The sequence below is a fragment of the Salvelinus alpinus genome, chromosome 10 (assembly GCF_045679555.1).
Source record: "Salvelinus alpinus chromosome 10, SLU_Salpinus.1, whole genome shotgun sequence".
NCBI classification, from domain to species: domain Eukaryota; kingdom Metazoa; phylum Chordata; class Actinopteri; order Salmoniformes; family Salmonidae; genus Salvelinus; species Salvelinus alpinus.
Genome location: NC_092095.1, coordinates 31,916,364 through 31,935,544, shown reverse-complemented (window position 1 = coordinate 31,935,544; position 19,181 = coordinate 31,916,364). Strand labels below are relative to the sequence as shown.

The window sequence follows — 19,181 nt, the reverse complement described above, 5'->3', positions numbered from 1 at the left end:
TGGGATACCTTTAAATGTACCTTCAGAGGTAATTCACTTCAATATTCATCAATAATAAAAAAGCAGTTTCTGGCTAAAGAGATAAGACTAACAAGGGAAATCCATGAACTAATAGTACAGGTAGATGGCAATAAAAACGATACTACAGAGATAAAAAATAAGTTAGAGGAAAACAAAAAAAAACTTGAGGAACTTATTCAAGAACAATATAATGTAATCTATTACAAAAATAAAGCAAACTGGATGGAATATGGAGGAAAATGCACCCGATTCTTCCTGAATCTCCAATACGGGAACGCTAACAAAAATTATTTGCATAAACTCGTTACTGAAGACGGAGTCATCTATGTAATTCTAAATATCTTCAAAATATCGAAATATTTTAGGCAGATGGTCTCTTTTCCATTTCATCCTCTCCCACTGAATGAAGATTACAGTAAGGAATTCTTTCCAAATAATATAAAAAATGGAAAATTAACAAATGTACAGAAAGATCAGTGCGAAGGCCAAATTACAGGAATAACCTTTTGAGGCTATTAAATCCTTTAAGTCTGGAAAAAACCCAGGGCTTGATGGCATACCGGTAGGTTATACTACCTCATTTGCACATGCTGTATATAGATTTTTCTTCTGTATTATTGATTGTATGTTTGTTTATTCTATGTGTAACTCTGTGTTGTTGTATGTGTCAAACTGCTTTGCTTTATCTTGGCCAGGTCGCAGTTGCAAATGAGAACTTGTTCTCAACTACCCTACCTGGTTAAAAAAAGGTGAAAAAACAAAAGAGGTATATCAAGCCTTTTTTGATATATTAAAAGCTCCATTGTTAGATTATTTTAACTACTCCTATAGAAATGGTAGTATGTCAGGTACTCAGCAGGAAGGTCTGATTTCTCTATTATTAAAACAAGACCCAAATAGCAAATATAAAGACCCAGTCTATTTAAAACACTGGCGCACCCTTACACTTCAATGTGTGATGCAAAAATACTAGCGAAATGCATAGCACTCAGAATTAAAAGGGTTTTACCACGTATTGTTCATCCTGATCAGACAGGTTTTTTACATGGACAATACATTAGAGATAATATATAACTACTAGAAATAATAGAACATCAAGAAACATCTAAGAAGCCAGGCCTGGTATTTATAGCGGATTTTGAAAAGGCATTTGATAAAGACTGGATTTTATTTAGAAATGCCAGAATTTTTTCAATTTCGGTGATTCTCTTATAAAATGGGTAAAAATAATGTATAGCAACCCCAGGTGTAAATTAGTATATATGGATACTTCTCAGAGAGTTTTAAATTGTCAAGAGGAGTTAAACAAGGGTGTCCGCTGTCACCATATCTATTCGTTATGGCCATCGAAATGCTAGCTATTAAAATCAGATCCAATAACAGCATTAGAGGATTAGAAATCCAAGGCTTAAAAACAATGTAGGCCGATGACTCAAGTTTTTTTATTAAGTCCACAAGCTAGATCCCTGCAATGTCTCATTGAAGATCTAGATAACTTTTCTGTACTCTCTGGACTAAAACCTAATTATGATGTGTACAATATTACGTATTGGATCTTTTAAAAAATGCAACTTTTACATTACCCTGCAGTTTACCTATAAAATGGGCTGATGGTGAAGTAGACATACTTGGTATTCATATCTCAAAATATATAAATAAGCTCTCCACAATGAATTTCAATAGAAAACTTGTAAAAATAGACAAGATCCTGCAACCATGGAGAGGTAAATACCTGTCTATTTATGGAAAAATTGCCCTGATTAACTCCTTAGTCATATCTCAGTTTACTCACTTATGGTGCTGCCTAGTCCTGATGATTTGTTTATCAAATCATACGAGCAAAAAATATTTAGCGTTATCTGGGACGCTAAACCAGACAAAATAAAGCGTGCCTAAAAATCCAAGACAACACCCTCTAACAGAATACAAAGATTACCCCATTAAATAAATACAAGTGTTGACAGAAAACATTCAAATTGACTCAATTTAACTAGGTTGTCCTTGATGCCGAGACACCCCACTTTGGAAGGTTTTTAATTATGGGCCATGGCATGGGCTCTCTCGCTTATACCACCAATATTTACTAAATCAGTTCACTATGAATGGAGGTTTCTGTTATTGCAATGTTTATTGTGTTCAGAGATGGAGAGCACACAACACTGCCACAGGCTCCCATGTCCCTCTGATCATCACCAAGGAAACATGGCATTGTTGTGGGAATCATGCTGTGCGCTGTCCCAGTGGTCCGACTTTCTCATTAGGTTCCTCAGCCCCTGCAGCATTCGCCTTATGAAATGCATCCCAAATGACACCATATTCCCTATATAGTGGACTACATAGGGAATAGGGTGCCATTTGGGACACAACCATGGCCAGTGAGATTGTGGAGGGGGAGAGAACACTTATCTGTGCCTCCAGAAACAGACCTGGGACAGAGGAATATAATTGGGCTTCCTATTGTGAATGTCCTATAGCTGGCCAACATGGAAGCACAATTGTTAAACACTAAGTCGATTAAATGGGGAGTATTGCACTTGCGAGAGGACCACTCTTTTGTAACCAACAAGACAATATTGTAGCATGTTTAGCACCATATCAGTGGAAATGTAGGCTACGGATCCAGTTTGGTTCAGAAAGCCTGTGTCACCCTATTGCTCTGCGGGGAGCACTCCCCCATCTTCTCCCCTAATCCTGCAGCATTCAACCAACAGCTTAGCCATTTTGAGGTTAAACCACTTACCCCTCCACATAGCCGTGTAGTAGAAACCCTGCCCCTCACCAGCCTGGCATTGGCACATAACAGGGTAAGAGGTGGCAAAACAAAATCTGGTGTTTACAGTACCGGAGCACCACACAGCTGTTGCAAGGTCAGCACAATTGCTTGGAACACATCTAGTGGGCTCTGGGGATTTCTAAATTTTCCATTGTTTTTTCTTTGTTCTCCAGCACAATAAGTAAACCTCTGCCATGGTTAGCCTTTGCCAGCTTGTTCTGCGTTTATACGTACGCATATATGTGGAATCTGGTAGGTGAGATCAATGTTCCATCATGCCAAAAATAACAATTATAGCTTAGCGAGGCAATGGCAGCAGTGTGGTGGTAAGTGGTTGCCATGAGTAACGAGGTTGGTGCCAGTAATGGCAACGGATGTGTGACAGCGTGGGTCAGAGACTGGTGTGACACCCTGAACAAATGCCATTATCACTTCATAGCAGGTAGAATTGATCTCAAGAGGACTCACGTTGTCAATTAAAAAAGGAGAGGTTAAAACATTGTGTCCCTGCTTTTGGTATCAGTACACTTAGAGGTGCAAAAAAAAGCTAAATGGTTCAGCATATGATGCTTAGAACAATGAACTACAATGCACTCATTCCAGGTATGAAGCTTTGGATTCAAACCGATTGTAGAGTGCCCTCTATAGGACATACATTGACAGTGCATCTCTGTGTCGAGTGCTTGAGAACATTGTCTGACTCTTGCTGAAAGGGCCAATCAATCACAACGACAAACATTTGTCACATTCATTTTATTTTCATACAACTAATTAAAAAAAAATTATCTTATTTACAGACATACTATCATTAAGGCTTGCAAAGGCATTTCTAAAATGATGGAATTTACTTGTTGACACCACAGCTCTAAATGCCGATGTTCTCACTTGAGGCGGGTCTTCTTGAGCTTGGAGGAATCTCCTGATACTTTGCGCTTGTGGGACGGGGTGGTGCGGCTGACGTCTGCGCCCGCTGGCAGACACTGGGCCGCTTGAGGAAGATAGTACATCTCTATTGGTGCAGACGGCTCCTGGACAAAAAGACAATAGACTTATGAGAGTTTTAGTATCAGTCTTGATTTTCTTAGTGGAGCAACATGTAATATTTTAGCCATAATTTAGATTCCTTCATGGTTTTACAAGAACACTGCTTAGAAACGCCTAAAATGGCTTGGTACTGCTTCTTACTTTATCACAATCCAAAAAACATCAGTTGCAAGGATGTGAAGAACTAGTACACACAAGAGCCGGACCGGCTAGTCATGGGAGAAAAAAATAAGCTAATTTGCACTGTTTAAAAAATATATATATTTCACCTTTATTTAACCAGGTAGGCCAGTTGAGAACAAGTTCTCATTTACAACTGCAACCTGGCCAAGATAAAGCAAAGCAGTACGACACAAACTACACAGAGTTACATGGAATAAACATACGTACAGTCAATAAGACAATAGAAAAGTCTATATCCAGTGTGTGCAAATGAAGTAAGATTAGGGAGTAAGGCAATAAATAGGCCATAGTGGCAAAATAATTACAATTTAGCAATTAAACAGTGGAGTGATAGATGTGCAAGTAGAGATACTGGGGTGCAAAGGAGCAAAAAATAAATAACATGGGGATGAGGTAGTTGGGTGGGCTATTTACAGATGGACCATGTACAGGTGCAATGATCTGGAGATATGAGTCTCCAGCTTCAGATGATTTTTGCAATTCGTTCTAGTCATTGGCAGCAGAGAACTGGAAGGAAAGGCGACCAAAGGAGGAGTTGGCTTTGGGGGTGACCAGTGAAATATACCTGCTGGAGCACGTGCTACGGGTGGGTGCTGCTATGGTGACCAGTGAGCTGAGATAAGGCGGGGCTTTACCTAGCAAAGACTTATAGATGACCTGGAGCCAGTGGGTTTGACAACGAATATGTAGCGGGGGCCAGCCAACGAGAGCATACAGGTCGCAGTGGTGGGTAGTATATGGGGCTTTGGTGACAAAACAGATGGCACTGAGATAAATTGGATCCAATTTGTTGAGTAGATTGTTGGAGGCTATTTTGTAAATTACATCGCCGAAGTCAAGGATCGGTAGGATAGTCAGTTTTACTAGGGTATGTTTGGCAGCATGAGTGAAGGATGCTTTGTTGCGAAATAGGAAGCCAATACTAGATTTAATTATGGATTGGAGATGCTTAATTTGAGTCTGGAAGGAGAGTTTACAGTCTAACCAGACACCTAGGTATTTGTAGTTGTCCACATATTCTAAGTCAGAACCGTCCAGAGTAGTGATGCTCGACGGGCGGGCAGGTGCGGGCAGCGATCGGTTGAAGAGCATGCATTTAGGAGCAGTTGGAGGCCACGTGCCTTTCTAAAAATATATGTTTTACTCTGGTGAATTTATATTTCTTTGTTACTACTGGTATGTAATTGGTATTTGGGCCCTAGTTGCAGGTGGAAATGTTACATGGAGAACCTTTAACTGGCCAGGGTGGGTATTATGGAGAAGGTTGATCACATGGTATGGTTAAATTAAGGCACCTTAATTAAGGCACCAAATATTAACCAACTGGTTTCACTTTAGACCAGGGGTGTCAAACTCATTCCATGGAGGACTAGTGCATGCAGGTTTTTCCTTTTTCAATGAAGACAGACATCCAGGTGAGTGAGAGTTCATTACTAATTAGTGATCTTATTTCATCAATCAAGTACAAGGTAGGAGCGAAAAACCTGCAGACACTTGGCCCTCCGTGGAATGAGTTTGACACGTGCTTTAGACTTTCCCAACATTACTTGTATGGGTGACAACCATGAAACCAGTTTTAAAAATGTCTGTGTCTTATTTTACATTAATTTAAAATTGTCGTCAGAATTTTGTACATTTTCACCCAAAATTCTCATTACTAAAATGCTTCCAGATTAAATGCTCAGGTTAGTTAATACAATTTTACTTTATTAAAACCTAACTTATTTGAATAAAACAAAATGTTGCTGTAGTTTGTCAATAAATCATTAAAAAAAAATTGTATACTGGTTGAAGTTTACATTCAACTATATTTCTTATGAATAGAACAGTGGGCATGTCTCATTAGTTCCTGTAAAACTCCAATTGGTTCTATCTAGAGCAGCTGGTAGGTCGCGACCAGGGAGGTTTTGAATGGATCTTGTGTCTGAGTAAATGAAAATAAAAAAATTAAAAACTCCAGTCTGAACTCAAACCAGGATGAAATTGTTTAGAAATTATAATGAACTTACAAAAAAGATATATTTTTAATATAGAGCTATTAGCAGCGCAATTTTGGTTGATTTTGTAGTCTCAAACCATTGAGTTTACTAACATTCATCAAGAATATGGGCAACATTTTATTATTGACAATGAAAGACGTGGGAATGTTGCAACATTGAATATAGCATAGCTTACCAAATTGTATTTTTGTGATGTGAATATTGGGTCGCAACTGAGACAACCTGGTTCAATTTGGGTACCGAGGCAAAACCAGTTGAGAACCACTGATCAAGAGGAGTAGTCCTTAGATGAGCACTAGTAAATGTATTCGTTAGGGGCTTCCCGAGTAGCGCAGCGGTCTAAGGCACTGCACTACACTACAGATCCTGGTTTGATCTCAGGCTGTCGCAGCCGGCCGCGACCGGGAGACCCATGAGGCAGCGCACAATTGGCCCAGCGTCGTCCGGGTTAGGGGAGGGTTTGGCCGGCCGAGTTGTCCTTGTCCTATCGCGCTCTAGCGACTCCTGTGGCGGGCCGGGCGCAATGCACACTGACATGGTCGCCAGGTGTACAGTGTTTACTCCAACACATTGGTGCGGCTGGCCTCTGGGTTAAGCGAGCATTGTGTCAAGAAGCAGTGCGGCTTGGCGGAGTCGTGTCTCGGAGGACGCACGGCTCTCGACCGTCGCCTCTCCCGAGTCCGTACGGGAGTTGTAGCGATGGGACAAGACAGTAACTAACAATTCGATATCACAAAATGTGGGAGAAAAAGGTTTAAAAAAAAAAAAACTTTATTTTGCTTAAATGCCTTCAGAATGAGGTTCTTCTTATCAAAACACCCCCCCCCCTTACCCCACTTGGCCTTCGCATGACTGAATTTAATATTTTCAGTGTCATGTTTAGCTCAGGCCTTTTCATTAGAGGAGTAATGTTTAAAAAAAACATCTTAGAAATTGATTTGCTTTTAACTTTTTTGGACCTCTACTTGCGTTAGAGAATTGTGAAAATTGTGGTAGAATGCATAATATCGGATCCAAAACCATAATAATTATGAAATAGACAAGTACAGATGCTAATTTCAGTGAAACATGAGGAAATTGTGAAAAATGATAAATGGCTAAAATGTCAGTTTCGTGAGGAAGACCCATATACAGTTCACCTTCAGAAAGTATTCATACCCCTTGACTTATTCCACATTTTGTCGCGTTAGACCCTAAATTCCAAATGTATTAAATCCCCCCCACCTACAGACAATACGTCATGATGACAAAGTGAAAACATGTTTAGAGATTTTGGCAAATGTAATGAAAATGAAATACAGAAATCTATTTTACATAAGTATTCACACCCGAGGGAATACATGTTAGAATCACCTTTGGCAGCTATTACAGCTTTGAGTCTTCCTGGGTACGTATCGAAGAGCTTTGCACACCTGGATTATACAATATTTGCACATTACTCTTTTAAAAATTCTTCAAGCTCTCAAGTTGATTATAACTAGACAGCCATTTTCAAGTCTTGCCATATATTTTCAAGCAGATTTAAGTCAAACTAACGAGGCCACTCCGGAACATTCAACGTCGTCTTGGTAAGTAACTCCAGTGTATATTCGGCCTTGTATTTTAGGTTATTGTCCTGTTGAAAGTCTCCCAGTGTCTGTTGGAAAGCAGACTGAACCAGGTTTTCCTCTAGAATTTTACCTGTGCTTAGCTCTATTCAGCTTTCTTTTTATCCTAAAAAACTCCTTGCCGGTGACAAGCATACCCATAACACGATGCAGCCACCACCATGCTTGAAAATATAAACATGTTTCCCCAAACATAACACTTTGTATTCTGGACCAAGTTAATTTCTTTGCCACATTTCTTGCAGTTTTAGAGCCATATTGCAAAAAGGATGCATGTTTTGGAATATTTTTTATTCTGTATAGGCTTCCTTCTTTTCACTCGCTCATTTTAGGTTAGTATTGTGGATTAACTACAATATTGTTGATCCATCGTCAGTTCTCTCCTATCACAGCCAATAAAATCAAAACTGTTTTAAAGTGACCATTGGCCTCATGGTGAAATCCTTTCTCACTGTCCACTGAGTTAGGAAGGACACCTGTATCTTTGTAGTGACTGGGTTGATACACCAGCCAAAGTGTAATTAATAACTTCACCATCCTCAAAGGGTTATTCAATGTATGCTTTTTTATTTTGATCCATCTACCAATAGGTGCCCTTCTTTACGAGGCAATGGAAAAACTCCATGTCTTTGTGTTAGTCGAGCAGTGAATTTCAAACACTGATTCAGAGGGACCTTACAGATAATTGTACGGTACATTTGGAAAGTATTCAGACCCGTTGACATTTTCCACATTTTATTAAGTTACAGCCGTATTCAAAAATTGATTAAATAAAACATCTACACACAATACCCCATAATGACAAAGCAAATAAAAAAAATTGTAACAGAAATACCTTATTCAGTATTAAGTAAAAGTATTCAGATGCATCCTGTTTCTATTGATCATCCTTGAGATGTTTCTACAACTTGATTGGAGTCCACCTGTCGTAAATTCAATTGATTGGACATGATTTGGAAAGACACACCTGTCTATATTAAGGTCCCCCACTTGACAGTGCATGTCCGAGCAAAGACCAAGCCAAGAGGTCGAAGGAATTGTCCGCAGAGCTCCGAGACAGGATTGTGTCGAGGCACAGATCTGGGGAAGGTTACCCAAAAAATGTCTGCAGCTATGAAGGTCCCCAAGCACAAAGTTGCCACCATCATTCTTAAATGGAATAAGTTTGGAACCACCAAGACTCTTCCTAGAGCTGGCCGGCCGGCTAAACTGAGCAGTCGGGGGAGAAGGGCCTTGGTCAGGGAGGTGACCAAGAACCCGATGGTCACTGACAGAACTCCAGAGTTCCTCTGTGGAGATGGTAGAACCTTCCAGAAGGACAACCATCTCTGCAGCACTCCACCAATCAGGTCGTTATGGTAGAGTGGCCAGACGGAAGCAACTCCTCAGTAAAAGGCACATGACAGCCCGCTTGGAGTTTGCCAAAAGGTCCCTAAAGGACTCAGACCATGACAAACAAGATTCTCTGGTCTGATGAAACCAAGATTTAACTCTTTGGCCTGAATGCCAAGCGTCATGTCTGGAGGAAACATGGCACCATCCTTACGGTGAAACATGGTGGCAGCATCACACAGTGGCGATGTTTTTCAGCGGAAGGGACTGGGAGACTAGTCAGGATCGAGGGAAAGATGAATGGAGCAAAGTACAGAGAGATCCTTGATGAGAACCTGCTCCAGAGCGCTCAGGACCTCAGACTGGGGCGAAGTTTGAACTTTCAAGAGGAAAATGACGCCAAGCACACAGCTAAGACAACGCAGGAGTGGCTTCGGGTAAAGTCTCTGAATGTCCTTGAGTAGCCCAGCCAGAGCTTGGACTTGAAACCGATCTAACATCTCTGGAGAGACCTGAAAATAGCTGTGCAGCGACACTCCCCATCCAACCTGACAGAGCTTGAGAGGACCTGGAGAGAAGAATGGAAGAAACTGCCCGTATACACGTGTGCCAAGCTTGTAGCATCATACCCAAGAAGACTCGAAGCTGTAATCGCTGCCGAAGGTGCTTCAACAAAGTACTGAGTAAAAGGTGTGCATACTTATGTAAATGTGATATTTCAGTTTTCACTTTGTCATTATGGGGTATTGTGTGTAGATTGATGAGGGGGAAAAAAGTAATCTATTTTAGAATAAGGCTGTAACAAAAGTTGGAGAAAGTCGAGGGGTCTAAATACTTTCCCGAATGCACTGTATGTGTGGGGTACAGAGATGAGGTAGTCATAAAAAAATTGCACAGAGTGAGTCCATGCAACTTATGGTAGTTGTTAAGGACATTTTTACTACTGAAATTATATAGGCTTGCCATTACAAAGGGGTTGAATACTTATCGCAAGACATTTCAGCTTTTTTATTTTTAATACATATATAAAACATAATTCCACGTTTGACATTATGGGGTATTGTGTGTAAGTCAGTGACAAAAAAATCTCAATTGAATCCATTTTAAATTCAGGCGGTAACAAAATATGGAAAAAGTCAAGGGGTGGGAATACTTTCTGAAGGCACTGTAAAATGCCTTTAAAGCAGTCAGACACATATTCCCTCCAGCATAATGTCCCTTTATGAGGCAGTTACGTGCTTTAGTTACAGTTCCACCAACCTGAATGAGGTAATCTGCGATGAACTCTGGCTTCAGACATTTGACTCCCTGGGACATGGCCTCTGGCACATCCACCCGGAAGTCTCCCGGCTTCAACCGACTGAATTCTGCAAACAGGTGCGTGGTTCCCTTGTACAGAGATGGAGAGGGACTGGGGAGAACCTGGAGAGAGGGTTAGGGAGAAGAGAGAAAGAGGATGGATGGAGTAACATCCAGAAGTGTACACGTTGTCAATATCTACAAGGTATGGAGGAGATGGGCAGTCAGAAACAGATAAGTATATATCATAAGCTTTCTCCATACTAAGAAACAGTAAGTGAAGACTGAGGTGCAGAATGAGAGTAAAGGCCCTCTCACTAAGTCTGTTTTACATTTTTTTATTTTTTTATATGAGCACGTCTTGCTTATGACATCGTTCACGTCAATTGCGAAATACAGTCCTGCCGCAATCAATTATTTATTCGGAACAGGATTGATTCGAGTCTTTTTGCAAGCGAAAATATAAATTGTTATCTGGAACACTGCTAAAGCTCTTAGAGCCTTACCCAGAAACGCTTACAGCTTTAATCGCTGGCAAAGGTGATTCTAACATGCATTGACTCATGGGTGTGAACACTTACGTAAATTAGACATATGCATTTCATTTTCAGTCAAATTTGCTAAAATTTCAAAAAACATCTTCACTTTGTCATTATGGGGTATTGTGTGTAAATGGCTGAAAACTTGAATCCATTTCGAATTCAGGATGTAACACAAAATGTGGAATAAGTCAAGGGGTATGAATACTGAAGATCAGTCTCCAGCTTATATCTCCTCAACTTTCCTCGTCAATTTATATGATAGGCTACATTCATTTAGCATTATCCTATAACGCAGACTAGTTTTTGATATCCAACAGAAAGGATTTGAATCTAAGGCAAGGTTTTTTACATGTTTTTTTTATTTTTTAAACAAGAAATGTGGTTTTCTTTTTCTTCTCTCTTGGGTAGGGGGCAGTATTTTCACCTCCGGATGAAAAGCGTTCCCAAAGTAAACTGCCTGTTAGTCAGGCCCAGAAGCTAGGATATGCATTGGTAGATTTGGATAGAAAACACTAACGTTTCTAAAACTGTTAAAATAATGTCTGTGAGTATAACAGAACTGATATGGCAGGCGAAACCCCGAGGACAAACCATCCAGGGAAAAAATAAATTGTTGGTCATATGATTTTCCAATCGTTTTCTATGGGATACCCTTTTTATTAGGAACCTGGTTGCAGTTCCTATGGCTTCCACTAGATGTCAGTCTTTAGAAATTGTTCAATGCTTTTCTTTTGAGAAATGAAGAAGTGGTCCTATTCATTGTAAGTGTCACTCCAGGTGGACTCTACTGTTTTGGTGCGCGTGAACTGGAGCGTGCTTCACATTGTTTTTATACGGTATTAGAAACAGTTTATTTCGTCTTAAATTTGATCGATTATTTATGTAGGGTACCTAAGGTTGGATTAGGAACGTTGTTTGAACCAAGTTTACAGGTAACTTATTAGATACTTTGTAGGCATGTTGGGCGAGTTGAAACCGGTGTATTTCTGAATCAAACGCGCCAAATAAATGTACATTTTTGGGACATGAAGGACATTATCGAACAAAAGGACCATTTGTGATGTCTCTGGGAAATTCTGGAGTGCAAAGAGAAGAAGATCTTCAAAGGTAAGGCATTAATTATGTCGCTATTTCAGACTTTTGTGGCACACCTGCCTGGTTGAAATATGATTTTCATGTGTTTGTATGCGGGGCGCTGTCCTCAGATAATCGAATGGTTTGCTTTCGCTGTAAAGCCTTTTTGAAATCTGACACAGCGGCTGGATTAACAAGAAGTTAACTTTTTAGGGATAGGGGGCAGCATTTTCACTTTGGATGAATAGCGTGCCCAGAGTAAACTGCCTCCTACTCAGTCCCAGATGCTAATATATGCATATTATTATTAATATTGGATAGAAAACACTCTGAATGATATCTGTGAGTATAACAGAACTCATATGGCAGGCAAAAACCTGAGAAAAAATCCAAACAGGAAGTGGGAATTCTGAGGCTGGTCGATTTTCAACTCATCGCCTATTGAAATCCCAGTGGGATATGGATCTGTTTGGACTTCCTATGGCTTCCACTAGATGTCAACAGTCTGTAGAACGTTGAATGAAGCTTCTACTGTGACGTTGAGCCGGATGGGAGCTGTTTGAGTCAGTGGTCTGGCAGAGAGCCAGGTCCTGGTCACGCGCATTCCATATGATATCGACTTGCGTTCCATTACTTCTATAGACACAAAGGAATTCTCCGGTTGGAACGTTATTGAATATTTATGATAACATCCTAAAGATTGATTCTATACTTAGTTTGACAAGTTTATTTGACCTGTAATATAACTTTTTGAAGTTTGTCAGAAGTTCGCCTGGACCTGCACGAGCGTTTGGATATGTGTACTAAACGTGCTAACAAAAGTAGCTACTTGGACATAAATAATGGACATTATCGAACAAAACAACAATTTATTGTGGAACTAGGATTCCTGGGAGTGCATTCTGATGAAGATCATCAAAGGGAATATGTATAATGTCATTTCGTATTTCTGTTGACTCCAACATGGCAGAGAAATGTTGTTTCTATCTGAGCGCCGTCTCAGATTATTGCATGGTTTGCTTTTTCCGTAAAGTTTTTTTGAAATCTGACACAGCAGTTGCATTAAGAACAAGTGTATCTTTAATTCTATGTAAAACATGTATCTTTCATCAAAGTTTATGATGAGTATTTCTGTTATTTGATGTGGCTCTTTGCAATTTCTCCGGATATTTTGGAGGCATTTCTGAACATGGCGCCAATGTAAACTGAGAATTTTGGATATAAATATGCACATTATTGAACAAAACATACATGTATTGTGTAACATGATGTCCTATGAGTGTCATCTGATGAAGATCAAAGGTTAGTGATTCATTTTATCTCTATTTCTGCTTTTTGTGACTCCTATCTTTGGCTCGGAAAATGGCTGTGTTTTTTGGACTTGGCGGTGATCTAACATAATCATACGTTGTGTTTTCGCTGGAAAGCATTTTAAAAATCGGACACGATGGGTAGATTAACAAGATGTTTATCTTTCATTTGCTATATTGGATTTGTTAATGTGTGAAAGTTACATATTTCTAAAATATTTTTGAATTTCCCGCGCTGCCTTTTCAGCGGAATGTTGTCGAGGGGTTCCGCTAGCGGAACGTGTGTCCTAGAAAGGTTAAGCTTTATTTTGATGTTTAACACATTTTCAAGAATGTTAAATATTTGAATTTGGTATTTTTGAATTTCGCGCTCTGCAATTTCACCGGATGTTGGCCAGGTGGGACGCTACCGTCCCACCTGCCCATAAGAAGTTAAGTGTCTGAGATAGGTTGCAGGCGGCTTTGATTGATAGGTCCTTTTAGGTGGGTGGGTGTGCGTGTATGAGCTACTAATTCTCTATGTCCATCCATAAAGTTTCTCAGGCCTAGCCTATCTGGACTTCATCCTTTAAAATCAGATGGACAGAAAACTGTAGGCAGCAAGCGTTATGTTGGTCAACATATGTGCGAGGAATGACGACAGGTGCCAGTTTTGCGTTTCCTTTCTTATTAAATGGGGTGCAACTGAATGAAATGAAGCCAAGCTCCTTTTCTGATTCATGCTATAGGATGAATAGCCTATCCTAATATTTTCAGCAGCATATTATTTTTCCAGTAGTACGTGATTTTTCTATGATCTGTGGTTATAAAAATAAGGTCCAAAGAAATGCTTCTCTGTGACATCACAGGATTAAATTAAGATTTTTTAAAACCTGCAGTGAGTTTCTAGCCCAAGGGAGGGTATTTTCTTGCTCCCACGTCACCGTGAATCTCATAGCGTTTGAAAATCAAAGTTGATCAAATGTTTTTTGCTGTCATCGGGTAGAACTTTTATATTTCTTTCTAAAAAGAAAAATGTAGAAATGTGCCGTTTTCACACATGTTGACACTGGTATTGTGCTAGAGATAATGACAATGAGTTTGAAAAGTGGAGTTGCCCTTTAAGAGCTTTGTTGGTACCTTTGCTCCACCAGACTGCAGTAGTCGTCTGAACCCTGACTCTCTGGTCTGGTCGATGTTTAGCATGACAGTCCAACCGCTGAACGCTCCCTCCAGGTTGTTCTGGTCCTGCAGGTTCCTCCTCCAGCGCATGGCAGCCAATGCCAGCCTCTTCTGATGGGAGCTGATGGAGGGTAGGGCATCCAGGATGGAGCTACTGCCCCACTCGTACGCATCCTCCTGGAACACACAGTATGTACACCCTCTCCATTAAATTCAAGAAGCATAAACAAGATGTATTTTTTTAAATTGAGCTGCTCCTTCTCGGATAAGTCTCTCTTGTGAAAGATGTCTTCTGATCTCATTGGGACTCCCTGGTTAACCTTTCACGAGTATCAATCCCGGATCCGGGAGCACCCCCCACCCACTGATTAGCATAGCTAGCATAGCTTCACAAGTAGATAGTAGCATCTAAATATCATTAAATCACAAGTCCAAGACACCAGATGAAAGATACAGATCTTGTGAATAAAGCCACCATTTCAGATTTTTAAAATGTTTTACAGGGAAGACAAAATATGTAAATCTATTAGCTAAACACGTTAGCAAAATACACCACTATTCTAACTCCATCAGTTTCTTACTCCTTCAGGTGCTATCACCAATTCGGCTCAACTAAGATATTGATAGCCAATAACCTATAAAAAAACCCATCAGATGACAGTCTGATAACATATTCATGGTATAGGATAGTTTTTGTTAGAAAAAAGTGCATATTTCAGGTAGAAATCACAGTTTACAATTGCACCGACCATCACAAATCGACTAGAATTACTAGATAGAGCAACGTGTATGACCAATTTACTCATCATAAAACATTTCATAAAAATAGACAAAGCATAGCAATGGAAAGACCCAGTTCTTGTGATTTCAGACCATATTTCAGATTTTCTAAGCGTTTTTCAGCGAAAACACAATAAATCGATAAGTTAGCATACCACATGTGCAAACGTTACCAGAGCATCGATTCCAGCCAAAGAGCGCTATAACGTAATCACCGCCAAAATATATTAATTTTTTCACTAACCTTCTCAGAATTCTTCCGATGACACTCCTGTAACATCATTTTACAACATACATATACAGTTTGTTCGAAAAGGTGCATATTTAGCCATACAAAACCGTGGTTACACAATAAAAATACTAGGAAATCAAGCCTCAATATGTCTGACGTCATCTATCAGAGTGATCTAGTTTAATTGAAAGCTAATCATATACTTGACTAAAAAATACAGGGTTGACAGGAATCGAAAGACAAATTAGTTCTTAATGCAATCGCTGATTTACATTTCTAAAATTATCCTTACTGTGCAATACAGGGTTCGCCAAGCGAAGGGATAGAAAACAAAATGGCGAAATATGCGTTTAAAATATTTCGACAGAACAACGATTTATCATATTAAATATTACTTACTATGAGGTGATTTTCCATCGGATTCTTGGGCAATGTATTCTTTCTTGGGTATAATCTTCTTTTGGTCGAAAGATGTCCTTTGTCCGTCTAAATGCCCGCTAACGTTCAACCAGGACCCCGAAATGTGCCCGGTGCTTCACATAGAAATGCATCAAAATCGCACTAAACGGATATAAATTGCTATAAAACGGTTTAAATTAACTACCTTATGATGTTTCTAAGTCCTATATCGAATTAAATTACAGACGGATACATTTCAAGTTGATAACCGAGCCTGTGAAAATGGCATCCGGAGGTCCCTTCCTGCGTAAGGGCGAGCGTCGAAAGGGGGGCTACTCTCACTCCTTGGTCTTTTATAACCTCTGAGAGCTACCTAGAAGGCCCATTCCACTTCTCATTGGTTACTGACATCCAGGGGAAGGCGGGTGCAGTTCGTGTCGTTCCATAGGATAGACAGAGACCTTAAAAACTGATCTGAAACCAGAGCTTCGCTCTCAGACCTTTCACTGTCTGTCATGGATTTCGCTGTAGAAAGAGTTCTGGGTCACCCACAGACATAATTTCAACGTTGTATGAAACTAGAAAGTGTTTTCTATCCAATAGAATTAATAATATGCATATTGTACGAGCAAGAATTGAGTACTAGGCAGTTTAATTTGGAGACGACAAAATGCTAATTCGGAACAGCACCCCCTGTAGTCGCAAGAAGTTAAATAAAGATTCAATCCAAAAAGATGGGGCTACGAGTCTGTGGAGGCATGTTGTGGTGGTCTGATGCAAATCCTGACCTGGATAAAGTGTCCCACGGAGCGACAGGCCTCCAGGTAGGAACGGTGCAGGATCCACTTCCCGGAGGCCATGGCTGCCAGGTACTTCTCATTCCTCAGGGGGCTCCCCACGATGATGTGGGAGCAGCTGGGGTCAAAGCACTGTTTGTCCAGCACCACACCCCCTACAGGAACACAGACATGTAGAGTCAGACAAGGACACAGACAAATGCAATAGGGGGACTGACAAACAGGACGACAGACCGTCTCAGAAGAGAAAGAAACAAGATATTTTAAGACCCCTGCAAATAAAAAAGTAGGCACGGGGTGAGTGCCCAATGCACCCTTCTCCCTATATGGTGCACTAGTTTGAACCAGAACCCATAGCCAGAACCAGGGCCCATAGCCCTGGTTAAAATGGTGCACTATACAGGAATTAGGGTGTCAATTTGACACGCAACCAACGAGTTGAGGCTACTTTAGATTTTGGTCATTAAGCAGACACTCTTATCCAGAGCAACTTACAGTAGTGGGTACATACATTTTTATGCTGGTCCCCCGGGGAAAATCGAACCCACAACCCTGGCGTTGAAAGTGCCATGCTCTACCAACTGAGCCACACGGGACCACATATGTACCAAAGAGACGGTAAAGATGGCGTCTAGTTAGTTAGGTGGTCAGAGACTCACCCAGCTCCTCTATGAGGGCGCTGTAGTCTATCCTCTCCTGTGGGTTGAGGGAGGAGAGCTGGAACCGAGGAGGCTCCTTCTCCGCCTCACTCTCCTCTTCTATCTGTTGACAGCACAGCCTTTTTAGCATCACAGTACACCACCGTGCCGCTAAGTAACGATTCACATCTAAACATTTACTTATAATATCACCTTACAAGAGGGAGGGAGGGTGAGTGTGGTTACCTGTGGCTCTGGGGGCACGGGGGGGTTGGCGAGGGGGAAGGCGATGCTGGGGGCTTTAGGAGTGAGGAGGTCAGGCTCCTCCCCTGGCACGGTCATCACCCTCTCACCTATCTGCTGGTCAATCACGTCACACTCCACTGAATAGGAGGGAGAACGTTTCATAGGTAAATATTTGGCAACGCAATAGCAAGAATCTCTTGCTGCAGGTGCATTGGCATATATAACAAGATTGGAAAAACTGATTTTCCGAAGTCTATTGCACTCTTTTTAACTCCTTTGAAACTTCTACAACACTTGAGTGTGATTGAAGACAGGGGACTACTTTTTTAATTCCCCCCCTCACCCATTTCCACCATTTCAGAGTCGGTCATGGAGTCCCGGAGTGTGTTTCCGGCATTGTCAGAGTGGGATAGAGGTGCTGCTAGAGGTACAGCCAGGGGCTCAGAGTGCTGGGAGGGGCTGCCGGGCCATTGCAGGTTGTCAGCCAGCTTGGCCCTCTCCTCCCGGGCCGTTGGGTCATCCCACACGATCTGCTCACTCTGAGACGGCTCTGTGTTCAGGTCCATTGCTGCCTGACGAGACATCCTGAATAACACCAAAGGAGGGAGACCGAGAGCGTTAGCACTTTTTCACACTGTAAAGACACGGATGTACATGCCTTATTTACATGACAAACAAAGACATTTACATTAATAAGCATCCAACGAACTTAATGCACAAATTCAACTCAGTCTCAAGTAAAATCTAAACCTTTGCAGTGCAGAGAAATTTGAAAACCAAACAATGGGATGACTGTCTGGACACAGATCTGTTCATCGGCATAGGGAAACTGAATAGTGAAGGTAAATTGACGATTATTTTGACGTTTCGCAGCCCCCTGGTGTGTCGGTGTCTCATACCGCAATGCTTCCAGAGTGCGTCGGACATTTGCGTTGCGGCCAGGGGTATGGGGATGAAAGTCTGTCCCCACGGAGCCTAGGCGGGCCGAAGAGCGCCTGCTGGTGGTCTTCTTGGTGGCTGACATGATTTCCTGCAGCTGCCTCTGGAGGTTCTCCCTCATCTCCAGGGTCTCTGACAGGTCTGGGAGACAGAGACGGTCAGAGGATGAGGGGAATGAAAGTAAGTGAAGTGTGTATGTATGTGTGTGTTTTGGGGACCTGCACTCACGGAATATTCAGTTGACTCCTGATAAGTGCAAACTTCACTTTTTATCAGTCAACAGCCTCATATTCTGTATGAACCAGGAGTGTCCATAATTACAAATGCTTGCTTAGACCACAGGTTTAAAGCTTTTAGAACTATGCTAGCTGTTAGCTTTTCCCATTGGAAAACATGTCACAATTAGCTACCTTGGTACAATGAAGGGAAGAAAAAAAAAAAAGAAAGAAAATCACCCACTGATACACTGATGATCAACCGGTCTGCCCTGCTGTGCCATAGCTCAAGTGCATTGAATTGAAACGTTCCGGGTCCAGACTAATGAACTCTTGCTGAGACTACCGGTATAAACCTTTTAGAAAACAGCTAATGAACAAAATTCATTGTTTTTGCCTCTCTGTTTCACACACGTCCATGTGCTGTTAAAGAAAAAGATAGAGGACAATTATACAAAATGTAAGTTTTATATTAATTTATTGTTAAGTGAAATAAGAGGCTCATGGTCTTTGTCAAATAGCTCTAATTTACCCTCCATTACTGTCACAAAAGATGGTGGATAAATTAATGTCTTACTCAGGCTGTTTT

At 40.9% G+C, this 19,181-nt stretch overlaps 1 protein-coding gene across 1 annotated transcript in view; it reads right to left on the bottom strand.

Annotated features, from left to right (window-relative positions):
* Positions 1-3,532: 3,532 nt before the first annotated feature.
* Positions 3,533-19,181, bottom strand: part of LOC139531906 (DNA topoisomerase 2-binding protein 1-A-like) — a 44,133-nt gene continuing 28,484 nt past the window's right edge. Inside the window, exons 20-27 of the mRNA XM_071328852.1 lie at positions 18,338-18,518; positions 17,782-18,023; positions 17,439-17,575; positions 17,214-17,316; positions 16,546-16,709; positions 14,305-14,523; positions 10,221-10,382; positions 3,533-3,822 (exon numbers count right to left, since the gene is read on the bottom strand). Of these exons, the coding sequence (XP_071184953.1) occupies positions 3,676-3,822; positions 10,221-10,382; positions 14,305-14,523; positions 16,546-16,709; positions 17,214-17,316; positions 17,439-17,575; positions 17,782-18,023; positions 18,338-18,518 (1,355 nt within the window). The 3' untranslated portion in view covers positions 3,533-3,675. The remainder of the gene's footprint in view (positions 3,823-10,220; positions 10,383-14,304; positions 14,524-16,545; positions 16,710-17,213; positions 17,317-17,438; positions 17,576-17,781; positions 18,024-18,337; positions 18,519-19,181) is intronic.